Genomic DNA, 12,003 nt, shown 5'->3' with positions numbered 1-12,003 from the left:
ACTGTTGTGGCCTCTCCCGTTGCAGAGCACAGGCTCCGGACGCACAGGCCCAGCGGCCATGGCTCACCGGCCCAGCCGCTCCGCGGCATGTGGGATCCTCCCAGACCGGGGCACGAACCCGTTTCCCCTGCATCGGCAGGCGGACTCTCAACCACTGCGCCACCAGGGAAGCCCTACCTGTTTCTTTTTAATGAGGTACAACTTTCACACGATCAATTGCACAGTTCTTAATGTACCAGCTGAAGGCAGTGATCACTTTTCCTTCTGGACTGCTGAGGTCTCTATGGCACAGGGCCTGGCATGTAGTGGCATATCTAAGTGGCTTACAGTAAGTACTAAACAATTATTTGTTGAATGAACTAATGAACAAAATCAAATCAATGTACATTCCCACCAACAGTAGACTGGTGCCTATGTCATCCATATCCTTGTCAAAAATAGGTATCACAGTTATGTTCAAGTTTTACCTATCTGATAGGCATAGAATGATTTCTCATTATAGCTTTCAGTTTTTCAGCTCTTTCAATCCCAGTGAGGTGGAATGCTTATCTGTATGGTTACTGGCTGTTGCACTTCTTCTGTGACTTTCCTAATCATGTTCTTTGCGCATTTCAAAAAGTGGGAAATTTGTCTTATTAGTTGGAAAATGTCCTTCATAATTAACCTAAGCAAGACCAGATCAGACTGAGCGGTTCTGGATCTTGATCACACCACACACAGACCACCTTCCCTTTCCCACAGTTTCTAAGGAGCCCCTGCAAATAGGGCACATGCTGGGAGAGACCAGAGGATGAGGAGACCCAGTGCCACGCTTAAGGAGCGCATAGTCTTGGTAGGAGAGGGGAGGAGGGGAGAGGGGGAGGGCAGAGGGGGAAAGGAAGGAGAGAGGCAGGCCAGGCACTCAGGAACTAGAGTGCACTCTTTCTGGGCACAGCTGTGAACAGTGAGGCTGAGGAGGGAGGGGCTTCTGCGACTCTTTTTTATTCTGCATCCTACTGCCACGGCCAACCAGCCTCCAGTTCCAGCTGATTCTACCACTGCCTCTCACCAGGTTCTCCTGCCTCCAGCTTCATCCTCCCTGCTGGCAAGCCACCAGTCATCTTTCTAAAAGGTGAATCTGACTCTTTTCAGCCTTCTTCCTAACTCTCCTCCCCATGCCACCGCCACACACCCTTCAATGGCTTCACATTGCTCTCAGGATTGAATAAAAACTCTGTTAAAGTCAACTTTGCATCCCCAGAGCACCCCAGCCTGAAGTCCCTCTCCCAGGCCCCTCAATAGGACACTGCAATGCAAGAGTCTCTTCAGAAGTGATGCTGGGTTCCTGAAGAGGGTCAGCTGGGTGGGTACCACAGGATAAGCTCCTCTCGGGGCTGGCAGGGAGACCCGTTGTCACCTGCAGTCTGGTAAAGGAGGTGTAGCAGTGGCTCCCCAGAAGGGTCAAGAGAGAGGCATCCCTCTCTCGTCCTCTTTTCCCCAACCCCTGGACTCAGTTTCCCGAAGGAATGAGCAGCTCTGGCCCCGTCATTCTGGGGGATTTCTTAATGGCAGCAGCTAAGGTGGCACTACAGGATGGGGACAGAACCAGGCCATGGCCAAGACAGAATGACAAATGATTAACCTTAGGGTAAACCCCTTATCATGGCCCTCAATGCCTACCTCTGATCTTAAGTCTCCCTATTCTCCCCTTCCTCACCCAACAGCCACCACACTGGCCTTTTTTCTTTATGTCCTTTCAACACATAGTTCCTTCCATTTTAGAGACTTTGCACGTGTTATTCCTCATGTCTGAAACTCTCCTTCCCCAAGTATTCTGTGGCTATTTCCATCATTTAAACCTCAGCTCTGATTTCAGCTCCCTGGAGAAAACTTCCCTGGGGTTCCATATAGTCCCCCATCCTACTACCCTATTTTATTTCACAGCACTTGTCACCATCAAACTTACACTATCTATTTTATAGTTCATATGCTAGTTACAAGCCCCACTGGGAAATATTTGTATTTCATTCACCCACTGCATCCCCAGAGCCTAGAATAATGCCTTACACATACACACATTTATGTACCATGATCCTTGCCCTCACAGAAATGATTCTATCAAGAGAGACATATCTTAAACAAATAATTATGCAACACAGTAACTACAAGCAGAGTCAAGGGTTTTGAGGCAGAGGTGCAGGACCCTCTCCCACTTCTCGCTCCAAGGACCATTCTCTTACCCTGTGGGCAATTTCTGCTGCAAGACCCTGGCTTCCCCTGGAAACTGTTTAGAGCTCAGAGGATTCACCCAGGAATCAGGCCTCAGGAACAGGGCAAAGTTTGTACCTCTAGGCCCAGTTCTTCCAACTTTTGGGGTCTAGCTAGGCTTGTGGGCTGCAGCAACTATGTCCCCATATGCCCCCAAGCCAGAATAAGTTACAACATTGATAGCTCACTTGTGTGGGCTGTCTGCTCCTCCAGGCCCCGCTTGAATTTTTGACAGACCCCTGGCTTGGGGCCTGGTCTCCTTAATACCTTACAAGCTCCACTCCATCCCCCATGCTCAATGCCCAGTGTCCTCCATGTCTACAGGCTAGTTTGCAGAGGCTGAAGTTGGGAGCTGCTTCTCCTGTCCCTTCTGTGCTTCCTCAGGACCGCCTGTTCTAGAAGTCTCTCTCTCTCCAGGGAGATCAGCAAGTTTCTTCCTTTGAGGGATACTTCTTCCAGGTGCTACCTGTTTGGGGTTGTGTTCTTGGACTTCTTTGGAACTCACACTAGTGCAGTTAGCTCCCAGACTAGTGAAGTTCCAGGAAGCTGGGCTCCAGGAAAGCCCCATGAGGCCCCGACCCACACCCCCCCCCCCATCAGAGGAGGTGTAAGTGAGGCTCCAGACCTCACTCCATCTTGGCAGCCACCCTGGGAAGCTCTGCCTTGTCCAGTTGATCTCTTCATCTCGAACGCGTAGCACAGTATCTCGTACGTACTTAGCACTGAATGAACAGGGGCAATTAATACCACTAATTTATGTAATGAAAAAAGGCACCGTGCAAATGTTTTACATGGATTATTGGCACTTCACTTACGCAGGTACCATGACAATTTCCATTTTAAAGTGAAGAAACGAGTTCAGAGAAATTAAGCGACTTCCAAGGTCACAAAGCTGTGCACTCTCTCTTCATTGCGCGACGGAGCAACGCAGAGGGAAAATGCCAGAAAGCAGGCAGCCCAGGAAACGGGAGGGCTCCTGGGAGCCAAAGAGTGCAGCAGTTCCTGCGCGGTCAGTAGTTTTCACACTCTGTTACCAGCCGGCTCGGTTTCCGCTAAGCACAGACCGGAAGTGTTCCTGACGGCCACATTTCTAACGCGCACGACCGGAAGTTTCTGTTTGCGGCTTTGCGGGGATAGGGGAGTCGCTGAGCCGCAGCCCGGAGGTCTAGGTGCGGAGGCGCTTGGGCTTAGGAGACAGCTGGGGCCGTTAGGGAGACCCAGGCGGCGGGACACTGGCGGGGCCCCGATCTGACCCTGAGCCACTCTCGTCCTCGCGGCCCGCCTCTTCACCCCGCCCCCACTTGGGGCTGAAGTGGCTCCGCCCCCCGATCTGAGCCTGGTAGTTCCTCAGGCACTGACTATTGACCTCGGGGCGCTCCCCCATCTCTCGGGCGCGATGGCTACGGGCGCGGATGTGCGGGACATTCTAGAACTCGGGGGTCCAGAGGGGGATGCAGCCTCCGGGACCATCAGCAAGAAGGACATTATCAATCCGGACAAGGTAGCAGTGGTGCCTGAGAGCGCTGGGTAGCGGTAGTGAAGTGGTGGGTAGGAGTGACAACGGAAGACGGCTCGGGGAGAGATGAGGTGCCACACTTCTTGTGAGATGGGCGGTAAAAGATGTGAAATAACGGGATAGAGAATATGTGTCACCTTGGTGAGATGGGATGGAGGAGGCGGGACCCCGTGGAAAATGGTGGGGACCAAGAGGGTGTGACATTTGTAAGACAGGAACTAGAGAGTGTGACACTTGTGGGATATTGGGGGGACATCAACTCGGTGTGACATGCTGAGAGATGCTGGAAAAGTATCTTCTGCTCCGACAGGTAGGGCTCTGAGGTACGGGTGTGGAGGGGAATGACCCGCTCAGACCCAGGTGCCCCTTGAGTGGGTTTCTGTACCTTCATAGTGTGTCATTATGTGTCACAGTGTGTATGTGTGTCATTGTACCTGTAGATGCTGGTTTGTTCAGGGATTGAGCTGGGCTAAAGAATTTTCAGGGAAGGGAGTCTAGCCTGTGGTTCCTCTCCTGTGGTTTCCCTCCCCAGAAAAAGTCCAAGAAGTCCTCTGAGACACTGACCTTCAAGAGGCCCGAGGGCATGCACCGGGAGGTCTATGCACTGCTCTACTCTGACAAGAAGCAAGTATTAGAATCCCAGATCCCCCAGGCTTTGGTCCCTGACCAACCTGCATGTCCCTAACTCCTAATTTTCCCAGCCAGTTTTCTCCCCACCTCCCCTCTCCACACAGGGCTTGCTTAGGATGTTGGAGCTCGGATGTCTCACTCCAGGACGTGACTTCCTTGCTCTATGGTAGATCAGCAGCCTGGGTCCAAAGGCTCTCTACACACCTTCTGACTGTAATCTCTCACCTCCTTAAACCCTGCTGCCAGGGATGCACCCCCACTGCTACCCAGTGACACTGGTCAAGGCTACCGCACAGTGAAGGCCAAGTTGGGCTCCAAGAAGGTGCGGCCGTGGAAGTGGATGCCATTCACCAACCCAGCCCGCAAGGATGGAGCCATGTTCTTCCACTGGCGACGGGCAGCAGAGGAGGGCAAGGACTACCCCTTCGCCAGGTTCAATAAGGTGAGCCACCACCATTGGGACGTAGGCCAAAGTTGCCCACCTACTCTGAGCCACTTGCCTGAGCACTCCAGTCTCCTAGTTGGCTCCAGAGGCCCCCTCAGGCCAGGTCATTAACAGTGGTTACCCACTCAGTTATTGGTGCAAGTACCTCTGTGGGTCTTCACTGCCCGAGGGATCCTGTCCTTTCCTGGACCTGCTCTGGTTTTCGGTGTGTTGCCTTAGCCTTTCGTTTCTCGCTCTTCTTCGGAGCTGTGTCCTAGGCGCTCTACTCTTTGCACTCTCTACTTTCTCCCTAGTGTGTCTCATTTACCCTGTGACCTCCGTTACCCTCCGTATGCCATTAACCCCATTCAGTATCTCACGTCCAGAGCAGCAGTCCACATATACCCAGTCATTTGCTTACCTCTCTCCCTGAAGGCCCCACGGGTACTTCAGATCAAGTGGATACCCTTGAGCAGAACTCATAATCTTCCCTCTGTTCCCCACCCCCAAACCTGTTCCTCACATAAGTGAATGACGCCACTATCCACCCAATTGCCCAAACCAGAAATTTGGGAATCATCCGTGACTTAGCTTCTCCCTTAGCTCTCATATTATTTCAATCAACAACGGGACAAAGAAGGTAGGGGAAGACAGATAACAAACATGTAAGCAAATAAATTGGATTCTTTCAGATAAGAGCCATCAATAACATAAAACCAGGATATGAAATGAGATAAAGAGTGAGCTTGTAGGTGTAGGGGAGGCCTAATAGATAGGGTGGTCAGGGAGGGCCTCTCTGAGAAGCTGGCATTTGAGTTAGACTTCAGTGATACATCTAGTCATTGAGTCCTGCTGACTCTGTTTCTATAATAAATCACATCTGCCTGTGTTCTTCATTCTCTGTACCCTAATCCAAGCTGAATTATCTCTGGTCTGGATTACTGAGGCTCAGATGGAGCAGGGCCTTATACAGACTCACCCAGCCAGTGAGAAGCAGAGCTGGGCTGGGCTAGGATTCCCTAGGCTGTTGTTTAAGCCACTCACGATACGGCCCCACAGTCCCTGCAGCTTGGAGCAGCCTAGACTTCGAGTCTGCAAGCACTGGGGGCTTGAACCCAGGACTCCCAAGTCCTGACTTCTTTCCCCTCAGCCGGTATACCCACCTGCACCTGGACACCTCCCCATGGGTGGCTCACAGGCCTCTCAGACTCAGTACGTCCAGGTGCGACCCATCATTCTCCCCCATGCCCCCAAACTGGTTTTCCTCCTTAGGCCCCTCACCACCATCCTTAGGCCCCTCAGGTCCAGTGGAGGGAGAGGCTGGAGATGTAAGACTGAGAAGGGATAACCAAGAGGTAAGAGATTTGAGGTGGGGGTGGGAAGGTTGGATGAGACAATTTGAGGTGAAGACAAAAGAGTGTTCATTTTGTATTTAGTAAATACTACTCCATGCCAAGTCAAGCCCAAGGCAGTGGGGACACAAACATGAATCAGACACAGTATCTGCCCTCTAGAAACTCTGCATGTTGTTGGGGAGCTGGGGGGAGGCACAGGCAAATACAGATCGGTGGGATACATGCCATATTGGGAGGAACTGAAGGTCATGGAAACTTCCTGGAGAAGTTAGAGCTTGAGTTGAGTTTTTTTTTTAATTGAAGTATAGTTGATTTACAATGTTGTGTTACTGGTGTACAGCAAAGTGATTTAGTTATACCTGTGTGTGTGTGTGTGTGTATGTGTATTCTTTTTCTTACTCTTTTCCATTATAGTTAATACAAGATATTGAATATAGTTCCCTGTGCTATACAGTAGGACCTTGTTTATCTGTTTTATATATTGTAGTTTGTATCTGCTAATCCCAAACTCCTAATTTATCCCTCTCCCCCTCCCCCTTTGGTAACCGTAAGTTTGTTTTCTATGTCTGTGAGTCTGTTTCTGTTTTGTAAATAAGTTCATTTGTATTATATTTTAGATTCCTCATATAAGTGATATCGTATGATATTTGTCTTCTCTGTCTGACTTACTTCACTTAGTATGATAATCTCTAGGTCCATGTTGCTGCAAATGGCATTATTTCATTATTTTTTTATGGCTGAGTAATATTCCATTGTATATATGTACCACATCTTCTTTATCCATTCATCTGTCAATGGGCATTTAGGTTGCTTCCGTGTCTTGGCTACTGTGAATAGTGCCGCTATAAACATAGGGGTGCATGTATTTTTGCAAATTAGAGTTTTCTCCGGATATATGCCCAGGAGTGGGATTGCTGGGTCATACGGTATTGATTTGAGTCTCGAAGGATGTTACCAGGTGATAGTAGAAAAGGAGTGCAGTGACTTGTTCAGGCAGCGGGGACATCATGAGCAAAGGCATAAGTGAAAAATCAGCCATGTGTGGGATGCTGTGGGCATTTCCCTGTTGATGGAGCCTAAGGTCCAAGGTAGGATATGGTGGGAGACGAGACCTGAGAGGGCAGCAGGGCCGCGTCAGGCAGGGCTTGGCAGCCAGGCTCAGGAATTTGGGCTTTGCTCTGATGTCTTTAGGGAGCCACTGACAAATTTTAAGTAGAGAGGTGTCGGGATCAGATTTGAGTTTTAGAAAGATCGTGGTGACTGGGTGGAGAATGAAGTCGAAGTAAAGGGAACTAACATCTTCCCTCCAATACTGCTCTCTCCTGGGGTCCCGCTTTCAGTCTGTGGCTCCCCAGCCGCTTTCCTGCTCAAGCCAGAAACATAGGAGTTACCTATGACAGCATCTTCTCTCACCCCTCACAGCCACTTGTCACATCCTATGATGTTTAATCTAAAGCCTCTCAAGTCCATGCCCTTTTCTCTGCCTTCCACTGGTGCTGCTTTATTTCAGGCCTCTTCACTTCCCATCTGGATTATTTCTTAAACCCGCCAGCTGGTCTCCCAGGCTCATGTTTCACCCCATCTTCACTGTTGCCAGGGTGGTCTTTGTAAAAGAGAATCATGACCATCTCACTCCTCTCTTTAAAACTAACCTTACTGACTCCCGTCACCCACAGGATGAATTCCAGACTCCTTAGCAGTCACACAAGGCTTGCAGCAGCTTGCCTCTGTCAACCCTCCAGGCTCTCTTCAGGCCTCTCCCTGTCTCACCCTTTTCTTGTTTCCCTTAGTGTCCCTGACTGCCAAGCCCGCACACATCAGGCCATTTCTCTCTCATCGCTGTTTATGTGGCCCCCCTGCTTAGGAGTCTCTCCAGCGCCTTCCCTCACTGGTTCAGTTCTACTTAACCTTAAGACTGAACCAGGCTCCATTTACCTCTTCCCTGACAACCCTTGTCCCAGGCTGCATCAGGTGTCACTCATTACACCCTAGGCATACCTTTGTCATCAAATTCGCTGCACTTTACTAAATTTTCAGCTGGACTGTGAGCTCTGAGAAGGCAAGGCCCCTGTCTGTCTTATTCAGCATTGTGTCCCCAGCATAGGGCTAGCAGGCCTGTGATAAATATTTGCTGAATGAATGACCATCTCCCTTGCTTGACGGTGAGCTTCTTTTTAAGTAGCAGTGTTCAGAGAGGTCACATCTTGGCTGCAGATGGAGAATTGTTTAGAAGAGGATTAAATGGAGGCAGAGAGGCCAGTGGGGAGGCTGTTTCTCTGTCCAGGCAAAGGGGTAGTGGTGGTCTGGACAGGGTTGTGGCAGAGGAGATACAGAATTGGGAGGTAAAATCCACAGATCCGGGAAAGGGGAGGGGTCAAGGGTAAAGGTAGGATTTAAAGATGCCTGCTAGGTTTCCGCTTGGGTGATGGTGACATTGACTGAGATCCAGACTGGGGGAGATATGAGTTTGAGGGAGGGCGATGAGCTCAGTACTGAACATATTAGGATTTGTTTTTTTTTTTAATTGAGGTATAGTTATTATATATCATACATATATTAGCTTCAGGTTACAACATAATGATCCAGTATTGGTATATACTGTGAAATGACCACCCCAGCAAGCCTAGTTAACACGTATCACCTGAACATATTCAGTTGGAGATGTATATAGGATCTCCAGTAGGAGATGTCCAAGAGGCAGCTGGACATAAGGGTTTTGAGAGCAGGTTCAGAGCCAATGTGGTCTTTGATGGAGAAACTTCCCTGGTCCAGCCTAGCATTGTCTCTTTCCTGGGGTCTCTGACTGATAGACGCAGCTGGTGGTGGTGCTGTTTGTCCCTGAGGGAGGTCTGGGGGACGGGACATGGGTGTTGGGGTGGGGGGTGTATGTTGCGAGTAGGATTCAGGTGCCTTTTCCTTAGAGATGTGACCTTGGCCAGCTCTGGGGGAGCTGCAAGTCTCACTGTCACCACTGGGTGGCAGGAGTACTTCAATCAAGTGTGCCATGACTAGGGCTCCTGGGCCTTTCTCCAGAATTTAGCCATCTGCCTTACTCCAAAGTTGACCTTTGGACTCCACAGAAGCACTCACACGTGGTCCCCTCACCTTAACCATCGGGTCAGGAGCATGTGTCCTGTTACCGAGGCTCTGGAGCCAAAGGCATGATGAAGTTGGTCCTGGAGTGGATTCAGAGGCAGGCAACAGTTCTAGAGCCTGCCAGGGCCTTTGGTCAAGCAGAGAGTTTCTTTTCTTGCTCTGGAAACATAATCTCCAGGTGCCCTGTGCAGGGTCCCAGGCAGAGGATTTGCTTTTGTCCAGCCCAGGGACTGACAATAAACAGGAGGGGCTGCTGGAGCCTGCGGGATGTGCTGTGACGTGGGCGTGGCCCCTGTCCCTCCATGCCTGTAGATGGTGCAGGTGCCCGTGTATTCAGAGCAGGAGTACCAGCTCTATCTTCATGACGACGCTTGGACAAAGGCAGAAACCGACCACCTCTTTGACCTCAGCCGCCGCTTTGACCTACGTTTTGTTGTTATCCACGACCGGTATGACCACCAGCAGTTCAAGGTGAGCTGGTATCGCGCATTTGCAGGTGGGCCCAAGCCCCGGGCGTGGCAGGCCCACTGCCTTCATGATCTCCCCTCCACGTGCCTCTGAGCTTTCACCCCCCGTCTCTCTGTATCTTTACCCTCAGAAGCGTTCTGTGGAGGACCTGAAGGAGCGCTACTACCACATCTGTGCCAAGCTTGCCAACGTGCGGGCCGTGCCAGGCACAGACCTCAAGATACCAGTGTTTGATGCTGGGCACGAGCGACGGCGGAAGGAACAGCTGGAGCGTCTCTATAACCGGACCCCAGAGCAGGTCAGACCGAGGCCCACAGACTCTGCTCCGTGCCGTGAAACCCCTTGACCGTTGCCTCCCTCCTGCACACCCTCAACTCCCTCACCCCAGCTCCCCTTCTTCCCCCCCTTCCCGCCCCCATCCAGCCCTGCCTCTCGCCGGCCATCCTCCCTGCTCTCTGTAGCCCTCACCTCCCTCACGATCCCCTGCTGCTCAGGTTCCCTCACAGACAGCCCGGCACCCCTCCGTCTCCCCGTCTCCTCTCACCGCCCCATGACCCTCACGGGCGTCTCAGCGTCTCTCTTTCCCAGGTGGCGGAGGAGGAGTACCTGCTGCAGGAGCTGCGCAAGATCGAGGCCCGGAAGAAGGAGCGGGAGAAGCGCAGCCAGGACCTGCAGAAGCTGATAACGGCGGCGGACACCACTGCAGAGCAGCGGCGCACGGAACGCAAGGCCCCCAAGAAGAAGCTCCCCCAGAAAAAGGAGGCTGAGAAGCCGGTGTGGAGACCAAGTCAGCCCAGCTCAGGGTGGAGGGCTCTGAGAGCACGCGGAGCCGGCAGGGGGCTGGGACTAACACTGGGCCCTCTCCCCATGACAGCCTGGTCTCCGTAACTCCTTCTCCCCCAGGCCGTTCCTGAGACTGCAGGCATCAAGTTCCCAGACTTCAAGTCCGCAGGCGTCACGCTGCGGAGCCAGCGGGTACGTGAGTCACCTCCTTCACTGTGTCTGGGCCCTGGGCTCTGCGGCCTGGATGCTGCAGGCCATGGGGCCGGAGCAGGTGGAGGCGGACGTACTGGGATCTCAGGGGGATGCCAGGCTGAGCTCACAGCTTTCACTCTATTCCGCTTACTGGCTGTTTTCTTCTGTGACCCACAGCTGCCTCTAGGGGTTAACTTCTCTTCCACTCCCCCCACTGCCTTTAGTCTCCTTCATTCTAAACCGCTTGTGGGGGGGGAGAGGGCTTAGCTGCCTGGGTCATTGCAGATGAAGCTGCCAAGCTCTGTGGGACAGAAGAAGATCAAGGCCTTGGAACAGATGCTGCTGGAGCTGGGTGTGGGTGAGTGCGGGGGCCAGCCCCTCAGGACGTCCCCACCGAGGCTGCGGATGAAGGCTGGGTGTGGGGGGCAGTTCTGGCTGCCGGCCTCCCACTGTACCCCAGCTCTGTCCCTGTGCCTTCCACCCACCTGCCCACAGAACTGAGCCCGACGCCCACGGAGGAGCTGGTGCACATGTTCAACGAGCTGCGGAGTGACCTGGTGCTGCTCTACGAGCTCAAGCAGGCATGTGCCAACTGCGAGTACGAGCTGCAGATGCTGCGGCACCGGCACGAGGCGCTGGCCCGGGCCGGTGTGCTGGGGGGCCCCGCCACACCGGCATCGGGCCCGGCCCCGGCCCCGGCGGAGCCGGCGGTGCCTGAACCCGGTCTCGGCCCGGACCCCAGCAAGGACGCCATCATTGATGTAGTGGGCGCACCCCTCACACCCAATTCGGTAAGAGGCCGGGGGAGCGCAAACTGGCCCTGCTAGTGAGCACATGCACGTGCGTACGCAGGCCCCACCCCCTCTAGTGCCTGCAACAGGAGTCGTCACTCTGAGGGGTTCTGAGAATGAGGGAATGGGTGGTCGGTCAGTAGGCATCACCTTCCTGACTCAGAGAGTGAAACACGTGCACCCAACCTGAATCTGGCCCTGGGGGCCACTGACCTCAGCACCTTCTGTGTCTCCTCAGAGGAAGCGACGGGAATCGGCCTCCAGCTCCTCTTCTGTGAAGAAAGCCAAGAAGCCCTGAGGGGCCACACGGGGTGCGGGATGGTGCTGTGTAAATAGAGCTGCTGAGTTGGACTGGGCTGCTTCCTTTTCCTTCCCACCACTTCTCATGCCCCTGGCTGGGAGGGTGGGCAGGAGGGGGGGTCACCATACCCACTCCATGGGGATGGCGCTGGGGCTTGCCTGCACTGAGGCCCTTCGCAGCCCTTTAACCACTGACCAGCT

The 12,003-nt window shown here is 52.8% G+C and overlaps 1 protein-coding gene across 1 annotated transcript; it reads left to right on the top strand.

The window, feature by feature from the left end:
* Window positions 1–3,349: 3,349 nt before the first annotated feature.
* On the top strand, window positions 3,350–11,853 carry DMAP1 (DNA methyltransferase 1 associated protein 1). Its single transcript, XM_081258790.1, has 10 exons — window positions 3,350–3,748; window positions 4,296–4,387; window positions 4,640–4,835; window positions 9,581–9,739; window positions 9,867–10,034; window positions 10,325–10,510; window positions 10,640–10,711; window positions 10,997–11,069; window positions 11,207–11,502; window positions 11,741–11,853. Exons 1-10 carry the CDS (start codon window positions 3,644–3,646, stop codon window positions 11,798–11,800), a joined length of 1,407 nt encoding a protein of 468 aa, XP_081114916.1. The 5' UTR covers window positions 3,350–3,643; the 3' UTR covers window positions 11,801–11,853.
* The last annotated feature ends 150 nt before the right edge of the window (window positions 11,854–12,003 follow it).

The sequence above is a fragment of the Mesoplodon bidens genome (assembly GCF_964165515.1).
Source record: "Mesoplodon bidens genome assembly, chromosome: 2".
NCBI lineage: Eukaryota > Metazoa > Chordata > Mammalia > Artiodactyla > Ziphiidae > Mesoplodon > Mesoplodon bidens.
This window is presented reverse-complemented; position numbering and strand designations above follow the sequence as displayed.

Coding starts and splice junctions, on each gene's coding strand:
- DMAP1 (XM_081258790.1), top strand. CDS start 3,644: ATGGCTACGGGCGCGGATGTGCGGGACATTCTAGAACTCGGGGGTCCA. Junction 9,740..9,866: donor ATGACCACCAGCAGTTCAAG/GTGAGCTGGTAT, acceptor CTTTACCCTCAG/AAGCGTTCTGTGGAGGACCT. Junction 10,511..10,639: donor AAAAGGAGGCTGAGAAGCCG/GTGTGGAGACCA, acceptor CTTCTCCCCCAG/GCCGTTCCTGAGACTGCAGG.